This window comes from Palaemon carinicauda, chromosome 15 (assembly GCF_036898095.1).
Source record: "Palaemon carinicauda isolate YSFRI2023 chromosome 15, ASM3689809v2, whole genome shotgun sequence".
Taxonomy (NCBI): Eukaryota; Metazoa; Arthropoda; class Malacostraca; order Decapoda; family Palaemonidae; genus Palaemon; species Palaemon carinicauda.
The window spans coordinates 76,184,405-76,202,664 of record NC_090739.1 but is presented as its reverse complement, the minus strand read 5'-3'; the positions used below and the strand labels follow the sequence as shown (position 1 = coordinate 76,202,664).

The 18,260-nt window shown below is 34.8% G+C and overlaps 1 protein-coding gene across 2 annotated transcripts in view; it reads right to left on the bottom strand.

The window, feature by feature from the left end:
• Positions 1 to 352: 352 nt before the first annotated feature.
• LOC137654322 (uncharacterized) overlaps positions 353 to 18,260 on the bottom strand; it is a 41,583-nt gene continuing 23,675 nt past the window's right edge. The window contains exons 3-5 of one of the 2 annotated variants that reach the window (XM_068387947.1): positions 16,008 to 16,174; positions 4,235 to 4,338; positions 353 to 992 (exon numbers count right to left, since the gene is read on the bottom strand). In XM_068387947.1, the coding sequence (XP_068244048.1) occupies positions 846 to 992; positions 4,235 to 4,338; positions 16,008 to 16,174 (418 nt within the window). In that variant the 3' untranslated portion in view covers positions 353 to 845. The remainder of the gene's footprint in view (positions 993 to 4,234; positions 4,339 to 16,007; positions 16,175 to 18,260) is intronic. The other variant, XM_068387948.1, reaches the window with a different exon arrangement.

Genomic DNA, 18,260 nt, shown 5'->3' with positions numbered 1-18,260 from the left:
TTATGATCATGAGGTATTACATAGTTATTATCACTGTTCTTACGGTATAGGAATATTAGTAATTTCACAAATCTCTTACAAAAACAAAATGACTTAATTAGATGGCGAAGAAAAACACTGTGAAGTTTAGTTCGAATACAAAAATATTTATAACATTATTATAGTCATCTATATATTTTTTCCTATTTATCATCTTCTTGGTATTCTATTTATTGCATAAACTTCGTCAACAATGAATATATATATATATATATATATATATATATATATATATATATATATATATATATATATACATATATATATATATATATATATATATATATATATATATATATATATATATCGGTTTTAAAGCTTTTATTTTCCATAGCTATCATATGACGTTTAAACCAAAATATTTCACATATTTATGCTAATTTTGAATTTTACTTCTAAACTTTTTAGAATCTCTTTTAATTACGTATCTCCAATGAAATGAGCATCAAATAAAATTGGAGGGTAAGTCATAGATTTTACAGGTTGTTCTTATACTGTATGTGTAGCCTACCATTGAAAATTCCACTTTCATAGCAAATCTCGTCGTTAAGGCAGCCAAAGCATTGCTTGAATCTCTAGTAAGAACTAGAAGCCAACACATCATGGTTGAGCTTTCGATTTTTGTACGAGACATCGTCTATTTCTAGATGATTATGTCTCTAAATGCCACGATTCTATTTTTGAAATCCCATGTGGCTTGTGAGACAAACAAATCAATCAAAAGCCAAAATTCTACCGTAAGCTAACAAAGTTAGATTAAGCATTCATAGTTCTAGATAGATGTGTATTGCTCAAGAAAAGGTCTCTTAGAATAGAAAAGAGCACACTTGGATGGTAGGGTCATCCAAAGGAGAGGACTTCATGTACGACGCCAGATCGGGAGTAACTCCAGCCACGCCGCCGAACACACCGTCACTGCTGCTCCCACTGCTTCCAACGCTGCTGCCAGATTTCTGAAGAAAAAATGTAGTATAATTTTGATACAGATAAGGGACTTTCTCTAGCTTAGCGAGTGCAGAATTGCATGGTAATGCTTAATTTAACATTATAAAAAGTAGAAGCATAAGTTACTGCTGAAATCACCAACTCAGTTGAATGTGATCTTTATTGCAAGAAAATTGTCTATAGCTTTCTCACTTGTTCAGGTCAAGAAGAACCTATTTATTTTTATCATTAAACCATAGCATAAATTATTTTCATATTCATGTTACCTTAGTTTCAATAAAGTTACTTTTTTTCAATAGTTGAGAGCATTTTTGAAGTAGAGATTTTCACTCCATTGATAATTAATTACCTACTGGTTCTTACAAGCAGCCTATATGCACATACTGTACATCTCTTATAATGATACCAATCCTCATCCTTTATGTAGATATTACATCTGATGGTTATGACGAAAAATGATTGGAGAGACGTTGAATTTGTCCTAACTTGAACTAGAGAAGTTGATTAGAGGTTGCCTGCAGGTGACATCAAATCACTGCACCAAACGTTTTTTAAGCAGACTTTTTATATTATTCTTCGAAGGAATATTACTATTTACTCTTTGGGTCTGAACATTGATAGAGGGGTATATTTTTTCCTCCCTGAAAGAGAATCTCACACAGTATTGGAAAGAAATTCTTCTTGTATATCTAAGTTCAACTATATTCGCCTTTTAATCTGAAATTGAAGTCCTATTTGACTTTCAGAGAAGGGTTGAAATATTTCATTGTCATTTACTGTCCCAGTGAGTCTTTTTGTAATAAAACGAATATAAATTTATGAAGAAGCTAATGTCGTCTCTCAAATACCAGAATCGAATAAATTAATGATAAGAGATTTTCTAAAGTATTTATCACCTCCATTTGTATGTTTACCATTGATAATCATTGTGAGAGATGCAACTAACATTTCAGGATACAATCCTATAAGAAAAGATGGAACAATTTATCAGATGTAAAAGGTAATGTCTAAACAGAGCTTTTGCTAATTCAAAATGATTTACTTAATCCAGGAAACAGCCTGAAAGCACATTACATTACTAGGGCCTGGATCATTAATCCACATCAATTATTTTCAATGTTAAATTGATACTAAGGATATAATTATAAGTTTCATTAATAACAGGTTTTAAATGGCTCAACTGCACTAATCTATCTAAAGTATTTCAAAGGGTATGTGTATATGTCCCAAACTAAATTCTATACATATAGTGTGAGATATAATGCTGTTAATAATTTATAAAAGGATCAAAGATTTTGATAAAGAACAATGTTTTCTATACTCGACACAGTGAGAAATGGACAATAGGGGAGGGCACCTAGTCTTAAACGGATTTCCCCACTTATGCCACGTCTCCCCAGATTACCGGCCCACTGTCCGACCACATCTCCTTACTCTTTGACTCTTTATTTCTCTCTCCCTCTCTGCTTCTATATAAATTGGTGTTATTCCAAAATTATATATATATATATATATATATATATATATATATATATATATATATATATATATATATATATAAATATATATATATATATATATATATATATATATATATATATATATATATATATATATATATATATATATATATATATATTTACCTTTTCTTCCAAAAATTACCTATTCACGTTGTACATAACTGCCTTAGCTTGACTACGAATGTGATCATATGGCGAGCTTGAAGCAGGGAAAGGATCCATCACTTGAGTGTCAATGTTACCAAGTATATAGAAGCAGCATCTGGCATATGAGGGTGGGAATGCCCAAGCTCATATGCCACGTTTAGGATAGGAAAAACCTTTATACACAGCACATACTTCTAATTTTACCTCAATAGTGGTGTGGAATAAAAGTTATAATAATTTCAGATACAGTTTCGAAAATACACCAATTCATACAGAAACAGAGAGCGAGAAAGAAAGACAGAGGGTGAGGAGGTGGATTGAGTTTGGAGAAAGAAGGTTAGCCAGTGATCTGTGGGAATGTGATAGCACGGGAAATCCATATAAAACCAAGTGCACTCCTCTATCGTCTATTTCTCGATACATTAAGTATAGTTTAGGTTACTATGATCATTCACAATCTTTTCTAAATTCTCATGTTTATTTTTACGGAAAATTAGTATCTACCTATATTGTTGTAGTGTTCATATTTTTATTGCTTTGATCAATAAATCCCTTAGATGAAATTTGAATAAATTCTGATTTTGTTCTATTTCGTTAATTTGTTCACCTATAGTTTTGAAGAAATTTTTTTTGTCTATTTCGTCAAGGGGCTTTCCTTCCAGTTTCGTTTCCTTGAAAATCACTCTCATATGAGCAGCCAAATTTTTCTAGTAGATGTGCGGGTTTTTCTTCAGCAATTCAAACGAGAGTACTTATGATAGCAATTAAAAGCTAATATAGTAATCTACGTTACATTTTAATTTTAATTTTAAGGAAAGAAATGAATTCATCTAGCTTTTATCTATGGTGTCATAATGATTATAATAAATCGCGAAAACGAAAGAAAAAAAACAGGAGAATCCATGAAGAATTTTATCAGTTTTAAATAGCAACATTAAACCTAAACTCATACATTAGAATTCAAAACTTAATAAGAACATTTCATGAATAAACATCAACCAACCATTGAGTGACAGCATTCCTTTGCTCCGAGAATAATTTTACTTCTCTTCTTGAGTTGAAAAGCATAATGATAATTACTACAAGCAGAAGGACAACACTCCAATAATCTTACCAAATTGATGTTTATTCCCTGTTAATCCTTATGTAATACTTTCAGGGATTTGAATCCTGCCATTGCACATTTCATCCTTTACCATCGTAACCTCGTAGAGAGATGTCATTTTTAATGGGATCTAAGGACCTAACACTCTATATTCATGCTACTGCATATCACTGTTACTTTCTTTAAATTCCCGATACTGGTATTTCATTCTTTTACCTAGAAAGTTTCTAATCCATAGATTTACAGGAACGAATTAGATGCTATTTATCTGTTCTTATTTTGATTAATTTCTTTTGGTTGATTATCTTTTCTATCAAGCTTATCATCTTGGCTTAGTGAACGACCATCCGCTTGAAAGCAAACATTAGATCCTGCGTTCGAACTCTTAGTAGTTATTCAACACTCCTTAGAATACAATAAATGAAACCAAAGTAAAAGAAGTAGATCAATTAGTAGCTAATCTAATCGCCAAACTCACCTGCTTCTTTAGTGATGAGAGACAGAAGGTACACACAGGTCGCCGCTCTCCCGTACCTGTATAGCTGTACTGGGTGTGACGTAGGCAAGGTTGCTCAACAGGACCTAGAATAAATAATAGCTATCAGGTAAGGTTTCATGAAAATCACATACCTTGACACATAGATTTTACTCTATTTCAAGCACTGATGCAGATGGACTTGACACTTAAAACGTTCGCCTCCCTGAGGTTGCATGATATCTAAACTTCCCAGTCACTGAAATATCATGAACAATTTCTATTCCATTAACCTATATGATAAAAGCAGTTTCAATTAATCCCGTGAATGAGTGTTTTCCCGGACAATTTCCTTCTTCTACTTCAATCTATCGTCTTTCATCCCAACTGCATACCGAACTCACTTGATACAAGAACCTCTTGATCAAATTAAAAACTGTAATTTGCGAGTGAAACATTACATAAAATGATAGCTTAAGTATACGATTGAGAGCTAGTCTTTGGGTGAAATTATAGGAAATACGATGTTGTAAATATATGCATAATCTATTTCTAACAATTAAACAACGATTATCCATAAATTTTGCTTTTTATCTTGAACATACCATAAATGATAAAGTGGACAGTTCATTAGGATATATTCAAGTAAAATTGGATACTAATAAAAACTATGCGTGTTGCAACTGACAGATTTTACGCAGATTTTAACTTTTCCAAGGTCAATCATTAGAATTTAGGCCCGTATAACAACGAAGAAATGCCAGATTGCACCAATAGAGAGGAAACTAAGATGTTATATTGCAGTGTTCTTATTTTCATTTACGATCTCAGATATTACACTGTACTTTAAAGACAAACAAGTAGAGGCGTTTTGATTGAACAAACGTTCATAAAATTGCAAAATGTAACAAAAGTGGAATAGAATTCTACAGATTATAAAAATAGCGTAGAATAAGACTACAGTCCTACAAACTTTATACGAATATTATACAGGCTGCTTGTTTCATAAAAGTAATATCTATAAGTGACAGTTATCTTTTAGGGATTAATAACAACACCCTCTAACAATACTCTAGAATAGGATTTCTAAAGAATCACCAACGGTATATAAATGAGATTCATGTTCTCAACATTTCGTTTCAGTTACTAAAAAAAAAGATATAAAAACCTCCAACAACAACAACACTTCAATGCGAATAAATCTTTCGCTTGAGTCATAGAAGTCAAGGACGCAGTGACAAGATTTCCTTGACAAAATGTAAAGTAATAGGATCACAGCTCATGCTGTCGTTGTCTTCTTTTGGACATCGACTTTAAAACTATTGTATATATGCACACACACACACACACACATGTATATATATATATATATATATATATATATATATATATATATATATATATATATATATATATATACATACATAATAATTTATCTACTTATTTATCAATCTACACCACAGACACAGACACACACATACACACACACACACACACACACACACACATATATATATATATATATATATATATATATATATATATATATATATATATACATATATGATAAATTTTGCACATTTTTACGTGTTTTTCATATTCAAATAAGCCATATATATTTTTGATATATTAATGTCTGGATTCTCTCAACGACCTCGGGATCAGAGCCCCAGGCGAAATCACACAAAGACAAGAGCTTGGCTCCGGCCGGGAATCGAACCCTGGTCGGCAAGCTTATATAGACAGTGACTAACCCACTTGGCCACGAAGAAAGATAAAAGTCAATGACAATTCTACTGTACTTATACCTGTCGAATTCAGGTATTTTGTACTTAGAATTGAAATCAACCCATCTTCACCATCGTAGCTAATTGGTAGTTTGTTACTTGGCATTCAATTAATGATAAATTTTGCACATTTTTACATGTTTTTCATATTCAAATAAGCCATATATATTTTTGATATATTAATGTCTGGATTCTCTCTACGACCTCGGGATCAGAGCTCCAGGCGAAATCACACAAAGACAAGAGCTTGGCTCCGGCCGGGAATCGAACCCTGGTCGGCAAGCTTTTATAGACAGTGACTAACCCACTTGGCCACGAAGAAAGATAAAAGTCAATGACAATTCTACTGTACTTATACCTGTCGAATTCAGGTATTTTGTACTTAGAATTGAAATCAACCCATCTTCACCATCGTAGCTAATTGGTAGTTTGTTACTTGGCATTCAATTAATGATAAATTTTGCACATTTTTACGTGTTTTTCATATTCAAATAAGCCATATATATTTTTGATATATTAATGTCTGGATTCTCTCAACGACCTCGGGATCAGAGCCCCAGGCGAAATCACACAAAGACAAGAGCTTGGCTCCGGCCGGGAATCGAACCCTGGTCGGCAAGCTTATATAGACAGTGACTAACCCACTTGGCCACGAAGAAAGATAAAAGTCAATGACAATTCTACTGTACTTATACCTGTCGAATTCAGGTATTTTGTACTTAGAATTGAAATCAACCCATCTTCACCATCGTAGCTAATTGGTAGTTTGTTACTTGGCATTCAATTAATGATAAATTTTGCACATTTTTACGTGTTTTTCATATTCAAATAAGCCATATATATTTTTGATATATTAATGTCTGGATTCTCTCAACGACCTCGGGATCAGAGCCCCAGGCGAAATCACACAAAGACAAGAGCTTGGCTCCGGCCGGGAATCGAACCCTGGTCGGCAAGCTTATATAGACAGTGACTAACCCACTTGGCCACGAAGAAAGATAAAAGTCAATGACAATTCTACTGTACTTATACCTGTCGAATTCAGGTATTTTGTACTTAGAATTGAAATCAACCCATCTTCACCATCGTAGCTAATTGGTAGTTTGTTACTTGGCATTCAATTAATGATAAATTTTGCACATTTTTACGTGTTTTTCATATTCAAATAAGCCATATATATTTTTGATATATTAATGTCTGGATTCTCTCAACGACCTCGGGATCAGAGCCCCAGGCGAAATCACACAAAGACAAGAGCTTGGCTCCGGCCGGGAATCGAACCCTGGTCGGCAAGCTTTTATAGACAGTGACTAACCCACTTGGCCACGAAGAAAGATAAAAGTCAATGACAATTCTCCTGTCCTTATACCTGTCGAATTCAGGTATTTTGTACTTAGAATTGAAATCAACCCATCTTCACCATCGTAGCTAATTGGTAGTTTGTTACTTGGCATTCAATTAATGATAAATTTTGCACATTTTTACGTGTTTTTCATATTCAAATAAGCCATATATATTTTTGATATATTAATGTCTGGATTCTCTCAACGACCTCGGGATCAGAGCCCCAGGCGAAATCACACAAAGACAAGAGCTTGGCTCCGGCCGGGAATCGAACCCTGGTCGGCAAGCTTATATAGACAGTGACTAACCCACTTGGCCACGAAGAAAGATAAAAGTCAATGACAATTCTACTGTACTTATACCTGTCGAATTCAGGTATTTTGTACTTAGAATTGAAATCAACCCATCTTCACCATCGTAGCTAATTGGTAGTTTGTTACTTGGCATTCAATTAATGATAAATTTTGCACATTTTTACGTGTTTTTCATATTCAAATAAGCCATATATATTTTTGATATATTAATGTCTGGATTCTCTCAACGACCTCGGGATCAGAGCCCCAGGCGAAATCACACAAAGACAAGAGCTTGGCTCCGGCCGGGAATCGAACCCTGGTCGGCAAGCTTATATAGACAGTGACTAACCCACTTGGCCACGAAGAAAGATAAAAGTCAATGACAATTCTACTGTACTTATACCTGTCGAATTCAGGTATTTTGTACTTAGAATTGAAATCAACCCATCTTCACCATCGTAGCTAATTGGTAGTTTGTTACTTGGCATTCAATTAATGATAAATTTTGCACATTTTTACGTGTTTTTCATATTCAAATAAGCCATATATATTTTTGATATATTAATGTCTGGATTCTCTCTACGACCTCGGGATCAGAGCCCCAGGCGAAATCACACAAAGACAAGAGCTTGGCTCCGGCCGGGAATCGAACCCTGGTCGGCAAGCTTATATAGACAGTGACTAACCCACTTGGCCACGAAGAAAGATAAAAGTCAATGACAATTCTACTGTACTTATACCTGTCGAATTCAGGTATTTTGTACTTAGAATTGAAATCAACCCATCTTCACCCTCGTAGCTAATTGGTAGTTTGTTACTTTGCATTCAATTAATGATAAATTTTGCACATTTTTACGTGTTTTTCATATTCAAATAAGCCATATATATTTTTGATATATTAATGTCTGGATTCTCTCAACGACCTCGGGATCAGAGCCCCAGGCGAAATCACACAAAGACAAGAGCTTGGCTGTGGCCGGGAATCGAACCCTGGTCGGCAAGCTTATATAGACAGTGACTAACCCACTTGGCCACGAAGAAAGATAAAAGTCAATGACAATTCTACTGTACTTATACCTGTCGAATTCAGGTATTTTGTACTTAGAATTGAAATCAACCCATCTTCACCATCGTAGCTAATTGGTAGTTTGTTACTTGGCATTCAATTAATGATAAATTTTGCACATTTTTACGTGTTTTTCATATTCAAATAAGCCATATATATTTTTGATATATTAATGTCTGGATTCTCTCAACGACCTCGGGATCAGAGCCCCAGGCAAAATCACACAAAGACAAGAGCTTGGCTCCGGCCGGGAATCGAACCCTGGTCGGCAAGCTTATATAGACAGTGACTAACCCACTTGGCCACGAAGAAAGATAAAAGTCAATGACAATTCTACTGTACTTATACCTGTCGAATTCAGGTATTTTGTACTTAGAATTGAAATCAACCCATCTTCACCATCGTAGCTAATTGGTAGTTTGTTACTTGGCATTCAATTAATGATAAATTTTGCACACTTTTACGTGTTTTTCATATTCAAATAAGCCATATATATTTTTGATATATTAATGTCTGGATTCTCTCTACGACCTTGGGATCAGAGCCCCAGGCGAAATCACACAAAGACAAGAGCTTGGCTCCGGCCGGGAATCGAACCCTGGTCGGCAAGCTTATATAGACAGTGACTAACCCACTTGGCCACGAAGAAAGATAAAAGTCAATGACAATTCTACTGTACTTATACCTGTCGAATTCAGGTATTTTGTACTTAGAATTGAAATCAACCCATCTTCACCATCGTAGCTAATTGGTAGTTTGTTACTTGGCATTCAATTAATGATAAATTTTGCACATTTTTACGTGTTTTTCATATTCAAATAAGCCATATATATTTTTGATATATTAATGTCTGGATTCTCTCAACGACCTCGGGATCAGAGCCCCAGGCGAAATCACACAAAGACAAGAGCTTGGCTCCGGCCGGGAATCGAACCCTGGTCGGCAAGCTTATATAGACAGTGACTAACACACTTGGCCACGAAGAAAGATAAAAGTCAATGACAATTCTACTGTACTTATACCTGTCGAATTCAGGTATTTTGTACTTAGAATTGAAATCAACCCATCTTCACCATCGTAGCTAATTGGTAGTTTGTTACTTGGCATTCAATTAATGATAAATTTTGCACATTTTTACGTGTTTTTCATATTCAAATAAGCCATATATATTTTTCATATATTAATGTCTGGATTCTCTCAACGACCTCGGGATCAGAGCCCCAGGCGAAATCACACAAAGACAAGAGCTTGGCTCCGGCCAGGAATCGAACCCTGGTCGGCAAGCTTATATAGACAGTGACTAACCCACTTGGCCACGAAGAAAGATAAAAGTCAATGACAATTCTACTGTACTTATACCTGTCGAATTCAGGTATTTTGTATTTAGAATTGAAATCAACCCATCTTCACCATCGTAGCTAATTGGTAGTTTGTTACTTGGCATTCAATTAATGATAAATTTTGCACATTTTTGCGTGTTTTTCATATTCAAATAAGCCATATATATTTTTGATATATTAATGTCTGGATTCTCTCAACGACCTCGGGATCAGAGCCCCAGGCGAAATCACACAAAGACAAGAGCTTGGCTCCGGCCGGGAATCGAACCCTGGTCGGCAAGCTTTTATAGACAGTGACTAACCCACTTGGCCACGAAGAAAGATAAAAGTCAATGACAATTCTACTGTACTTATACCTGTCGAATTCAGGTATTTTGTACTTAGAATTGAAATCAACCCATCTTCACCATCGTAGCTAATTGGTAGTTTGTTACTTGGCATTCAATTAATGATAAATTTTGCACATTTTTACGTGTTTTTCATATTCAAATAAGCCATATATATTTTTGATATATTAATGTCTGGATTCTCTCAACGACCTCGGGATCAGAGCCCCAGGCGAAATCACACAAAGACAAGAGCTTGGCTCCGGCCGAGAATCGAACCCTGGTCGGCAAGCTTATATAGACAGTGACTAACCCACTTGGCCACGAAGAAAGATAAAAGTCAATGACAATTCTACTGTACTTATACCTGTCGAATTCAGGTATTTTGTAATTAGAATTGAAATCAACCCATCTTCACCATCGTAGCTAATTGGTAGTTTGTTACTTGGCATTCAATTAATGATAAATTTTGCACATTTTTACGTGTTTTTCATATTCAAATAAGCCATATATATTTTTGATATATTAATGTCTGGATTCTCTCAACGACCTCGGGATCAGAGCCCCAGGCGAAATCACACAAAGACAAGAGCTTGGCTCCGGCCGGGAATCGAACCCTGGTCGGCAAGGCGAAATCACACAAAGACAAGAGCTTGGCTCCGGCCGGGAATCGAACCCTGGTTGGCAAGCTTGCCGACCAGGGTTCGATTCCCGGCCGGACCCAGTCTCTTGTCTTTGTGTGATTTCGCCTAGGGCTCTGATCCCGAGGTCGTTGAGAGAATCCAGACATTAATATATCAAAAATATATATGGCTTATTTGAATATGAAAAACACGTAAAAATGTGCAAAGTTTATCATTAATTGAATGCCAAGTAACAAACTACCAATTAGCTACGATGGTGAAGATGGGTTGATTTCAATTCTAAGTACAAAATACCTGAATTCGACAGGTATAAGTACAGTAGAATTGTCATTGACTTTTATCTTTCTTCGTGGCCAAGTGGGTTAGTCACTGTCTATATAAGTTTGCCGACCAGGGTTCGATTCCCGGCCGGAGCCAAGCTCTTGTCTTTGTGTGATTTCGCCTGGGGCTCTGATCCCGAGGTCGTTGAGAGAATCCAGCCATTAATATATCAAAAATATATATGGCTTATTTGAATATACCTATATATATATATATATATATATATATATATATATATATATATATATATATATATATATATATATATATATATATATATATACACTTTATATATATATATATATATATATATATATATATATATATATATATGTGTGTGTGTGTGTGTGTGTGTGTGTGTGTTTGTATGTGCAAATATATCTCCACACAGACACATAAACATAACCATGAACATCAAAACTGCAAAAAAAAGCAAAAAAAAAAAAAAATCATGTATGACTTATGGCCATTAATAAGAGACAAATTAAAGTTGATATTCTCATATTACAAGCGAGTGACCTCATAAAGATAAAATGTTTTTGCTTGGAATAAAATTAACCGTTAATTAACATTTGAGGGCATGGAATTGCATTATTAATATCATTATAATTTAGAATCGTCTGAAACTTCAACTTGAGATTCTATGATCTGTGAGTTAGGTGTACTTTTATGTTGTTTATCCAGTATCGCCTATAGGGACTCCAAATAAAATCATGAAAAAATTGAGAATTTGTCCATCCCTTCTGTACTCATCGCTTGTGTTAATTGTTTTACTTGTGATAAATTTTTCTTTCATGTGTTAAGGGAACATGGGCTTATTGAAAAAGTCTTTCAAGTTTTTAGTGGTCCGTCTATCCTTAGGAAATGTTTTTATTCATTCATTCTACCTTATTTCGAGTATTCTTCGCCCATCTGGTCCTCAGCTGCTGACTCTGATCTTAATTTGTTGGATAGAAAAATTATGTTACTGGGACATGTTACTTTACATTTATAATGAATAGACAATATCTTCGTGGCGTCCAAAAATCGAAGACAGCATCCCATTGGATAAAATATCCTCCAGATAGTTTTTAGGATAGCAGGAAAACTGCATTTACGTTTCTCTATTTGTTATCTGGTGTTGACACGTGTTTCGAATTACTTCGTGACTCTTCAACAGGACTGCATGGGTTGAGGGATGGAATTACACTTTAATATAAAGGGTATGCTTGGTGGTGAACATTTTTTAAGATACAAGACAAGTGTTGACACTAAACAACAAATGGAGAAACGTAGGTAGTAGGTTGACCAGGGCACCAGCCATCTGTTGAGATACTACTGCTAGAGAGTTATTGGGTTCTTGGATTGGCCAGACAGTACTGCATTGGATCACTCTCTCAGGTTACAGCTAATTTTTCCTTTGCCTACCCTTACAAAGAATATTCTGGCCTATTCTTTATACATTCTTCTCTGTCCTCATATAATTGACAACAGTGAGATTACCAAACAATAACACTCAAGAGGATAACTATTATTATTATTATTATTATTATTATTATTATTATTATTATTATTATTATTATTATTATTATTATCTAAGCTACAGCCCTAGTTGGAAAAGCAAGATGCTATAAGCCCAAGGTCTCCAACATTATTATTATTATCATTATTATTATTATTATTATTATTATTATTATTATTATTATTATTATTATCATTATTATTATTATTATTATTATTACTTGCTGAGCTACAACCTTAATTGAAAAGCAAGATGCTATAAGCCCAGGGGCTCCAACAGGGAAATAGCCCAGTGTGGAAAGGAAACATGGAAATAAGAGAATTAATTAACAATTACAATAAGATATTTAAGAACAGTAACAACAATTAAAATAAATATTTCCTATATAAACTATGAAAACTTCAACGAAATAAGAGGAAGAGAAATAAGATAGAATAGTGTGGCCGAGTGTACCCTCAAGCAAGATAGTCCAGTGAGGATACTTCACGCCCCATAATTTGCACCATGTACTTAGTTTAGCTAGATCTGCACTAAGAAGATGGAATTGATGCAAAGAGAGTAGCGTCATCTGCAAATGCAGCAAGCTTGTTTTCTAGATCAAACCATATATCATGTGTATATAGAATGAAAAGTAATGGACCAGGAACACTAGATATCATATTCCTATAATCCTTATGGAACCCATTAACAACAACTCTTTGCAATCTATTACTTAAACATTCAATGATGATGCTAAGAAAAGACCCACACACTCCCAACTGTTTGAGCTTGAAAACAAGGGCCTCGTCATTAATATGGACAAACGTCTCACTAAAATACAAACTTCCTCACCACAATCAAGTCACTTCTGTACAGCATTGGAGATGATAAGAAGGGCATCACTTGCTCCAAGGCCTTTACGAGAACAAAATTGCAGATGGCTCTGTCACTCACTGTCCAAAGGAAAAGGCAACCATTTTGCCTGATGTGTTTAACAGTAAGCAGAGTAATGAGACACTTGATCTTCCTCATTCTTGTTTTCCTGAGGCTAAACTAATTAGTTTAGTTTTTCGATCACGTGAAATTAAAGCTCCTTTGATGAACCTTGATGCTTATGGAGGTGTAGACCCAAATGGCACTTTCCTTTGTTTTTATAAAGATTGCAGATCCCAAGTTATCTGATATTTTCCGTAAGTTAGCAAGACGAGGGTCTTTTAGCACTTGTTGGAGAATTGGTAATGTTACTCCATCATATAAATGTGTTTGTGGTAGCTCAAGTCCCACTGATTACCGCCCAATTTCCATATATTATCTAAAGTTTTTGAACTTCTTTTACCAAAACGTTTGAATATATCTGCTAAAGGTAATCATCTGTTCCCTAGTTTGCAATGTGGGTTTCGAGCCTTGGAGCATGCGATGCCCTTCTTAAAATCTCCAATACTGTACAGAAATTGCTTGATTGTGGTCAGGAAGTTCGTATGATTGGTCTTGATTTTAGTGCTGCCTTTGACCGTGTTAATCATGCGACCCTTGTTTTCAAACTAAAACAGTTGAGAGTGGGTGTGTCGTTTCTTGGCATCATTATTGAAGTTGAATCCTAACAAATCTCAAAGTATGATTGTAAGTAGCTCAAGGACAGTGACTCCTCAACATCCGGATCTCAGCATTGATAATGTTCCTTTAACCCTGTATGATTCTTTTAAAATTCTAGGTGTGATTCTTGACAGCAAATTTACTTCTGAAAAACACATTAGGTCTGTCTCTTCTTCAATTAAGAAAATTGGCTTATTGACAAAGTCTTTTAAGGTTTTTGGTAATCAATCTATTCTGAAGACGTGTTTTAATTCTTTCATTCTACCTTTTTTCGAGTATTTTTTCTGGTTTCAGCTGCTGAATCTAATCTTAATTTATAGGATAGAAACTTACGGTCTATTAAATTTCTTATCTCTGATCTAGATATTAAACTCTGGTACGTCGTTCAATTAGTTTGCTATGCATGTTGCATATGATTTTTCATAATCTTAACTATCTTCTTTTATTCAGATCTTCCCGGACAGTACCACCCAGTTCATAATGCTATGGATACAGTTAATTCGAATAGTCAGGCCTTCTCCATCATAAGGCGCAACATTTCATAGTATTCTAGAAGTTTTATTTCAGCTATGACCAAGTTGTGGAATTATCTTCCCAATAAGGTAGTTGAATCGGTGGAACTTCAAAAGTTCAAACTTGCGGCAAACATTTTTATGTTCAGCCGGCTGACATATGTCTCATTTTATAGCTTACAGTACCTATGAAAGCTCTGTTTTAATATTGTTACTTTTCTTAAAATATTTTATTTTAATTGTTCATTGCTTCGCTTGGAATTTATTTATTTCCGTATTGTCTTTCCTCGCTGGGCTATTTTTTCCCTGTTGGAGCCCTTGAGCTTAGAGCATCCTGCTTTTCTAACTGGAGTTGTGGCTTAGTAATAATAATAATAATAATAATAATAATAATAATAATAATAATAATAATAATAATAATAATGTTTTCCTGCCATCCTGAGAACTATCTGGAGGACAGTTTGACCGGATAGATGCTGTATTTGATTTTTGAATGCCACGAAGATATTGTCACAAACTATTAATATCATAGTGCTCTTTTAAAAACATAATATTTATATAAAGATAAAATGCCCATGATATGTAGAAGATTGTTCCTGTAAAGAAGACTAATATTCTATCTTCTTGTTGAATCCAGAATAAGACTTAGTCTGACCTAGTTATAACCCAACACTTCTTGGTTATAGGATGATAATTTTACTTAGATATAAATTCATGCACTCTTATATGTTATTACAGACAAAAATTAATACTGAGTATGAATATGTATATGCAAAAGATTAATCAGGTAATGTAAGGTACAATTAGATTTCTTTTCATGCCATGCTTGAAAATATACTTTCCTTATTAAAGTCTATTCTTTCATGGTGACCAATTTATTGCATTGAAGGTTTAGTAGTAATAATACTTGGTAATGCAATCAGGATTTGGAATGTTCAACCCTCTGGAATTAGTTATTGTTACTTGTTCATACATCATAAAGATTAAATTTCTTGCTCTTTTCCGTCAAGGCAGGATAGGCTATTTAATCTCATCTTTTTAAGAGCGTTTTAAGAAATGGACAATACCTGCCAGAAGCTGGGTTCCCAGGTGGCTGATGTACGATGACGCGAGGCGCAGCGTTTCGATCTTGGAGAGTTTCCTGTCCGCAGGTTCGGTTGGGATGAGGGTCCTCAGAGTGGTGAAGGCGCTGTTCACGCTGAGGGGGGACGACGCCAAGTTCAATTTGGGGAGTCTGAGTGGGCGGAAAAGGTATAACGACAACAATTCCGGGATGTGTAGTAGGAGGAGGTGGGGGATGGAATAAACAGCAAGAAAAAGAAGAAGACAAAGGAGAACTGCGCCAATTGGAAGAATTTCGAAGTAAAATTGTCAGAGAATGAAATTGTATATGGAGAAATGTATGGATGTGATCAAATGTTTGTAACAAACGAAATATGCATATAACAGCGATGGAACTTGAACCCGACACTGCGGGGAGGTTATCAAACATATGGTTCGGCGTCAGGATGCCAGAAATCCCCAAATCAGTCAATCAATCAATCAAACATTTGGTTTGATAAGAGTAACAGAATAAAAAAATAAAATTGCCTTTACTTCAATTCTTTCAAGAAAAAGGGAAGATGAAGTATATCAGAGCTATGAGCGTATCAGTACAGAAAGAGAACGTTTTTAAACAGGTAATGTTATCAAGTTGAATTATATGATCTCAAAAACAGGATACAACAAATTGAATGCCCAAACAGTCAACGCTATATACTATAGCATAACTTTCACAATTACGAAGCAAAATAGAAGAATTACTTGAGTGTAGAGAAAATAATAAAATTGTGGCTATCTGTACTGCAATGCTCTCAGATCAGAACTATCAAAATCAGAAGGAGCACATTGTGATCGTCCATTAAATAATGTTGATGGCTGAGAATCATTGCCGCGGAAATTTGATATAGTTCTTTAAAAACGGGAACCTTGAGGATTAATTAAAAATGGGAGAGCATGTAACATTTGATAATGTTAATGGCAAAAAGTATGGGAGACAAAACTAAAATTATCTTATAAGAAACGAAAGCTGAAGTACAAAGCAAGGTATATAAGAATTCATGCCAGAGAAACAGGTGCTCTAGAGATTATATAGAATAACGGGAAAGGGTCTTCTAGAATCCACCTGAGGTGATAGAAATATTTTACTTAAAGTAATCTGTACTGATGATAAAAAAGCGAGGAGTTGTATTACGGAAGAACTAATTAGAGTATGAAAAGAATATTGTTGACGAGATAAAATAATTGGATAGTACTTAGAAGAGGTGGGGTATTAAACATTTTTGGCAAAAGTAAAGCAAGATAAGTGTCTTATGAAGAAATTTATGTGTAGGATTAAAAAAACGGGGGTCAGTTTTTGCAAGATAGGATTTAATGCTACAGTATAGCTAGGGTAGGTACTTTCTTGCTCCTTTATGGAGGAAGAATCTTGAGCTTATAAACAAAATATAAGGGGAGGGTAAAATGCGAGTTAGGCCAAAAGGAAGGAAAATGACATAGAGACCAAGACCCCTTTTCTCCCAAGCAAGAACTAGGGAGTGCCAGACAATGGCTGCTGGTGACTCAATGGGTAGATCGCTGGGCTCCCCCAAAAAAGCCCCCATCCCTAGCTCACAGGAACGGTAAGGATATGAACACGTGAAAAAAAATTTCGAGCTGGGAACAGGGCTAGAACTTTCGAACCCCGAATCATGAATCAAAGACACTAGTCACTGGGCTGCTATAACATGGTTATAAGATGAATGATATAAAGAATGAGAATGAGACATAAAAAAAAAAGAAATCTCACAAGTTATAAAATCCAACATGTTAGAGGAGAAGTATGAACTTGTAATTACAGAAGTGAGAAGTTTACCAGTACAGACCAGAAATTGTTTTCAATAAGAGACAAGTTCAGAATTCTAGATATCCTTTTGCCATATAAAAGATGCGTCTTTCAACGTAAAGAAGAGCTGTGCAGTTGTCGAAAGACCCACGAAAGGGAATACACTTTGCCTTATAGGAAGAATAATTTGAGGAAAAAAACTCCAAGGACATTGGAAAGGTGGTAACGGCTTTTGGGTGTTGAATAACTTGTTCCATTACATCAACAACAAAATATGTGATGAAACTATTACTTTCAAATACAAAATAAGTGGAAGTGAGTTACGTATATTCATATATTCTTCATCTGTATGAACACTTAAATCTGATTACGGATGGTAGCAAAACCAGTGAAGTGACCAAAAGGATAATTTATAAGACAACATATTTTAACAGTAGTCCGATCTGTCAATGACGGT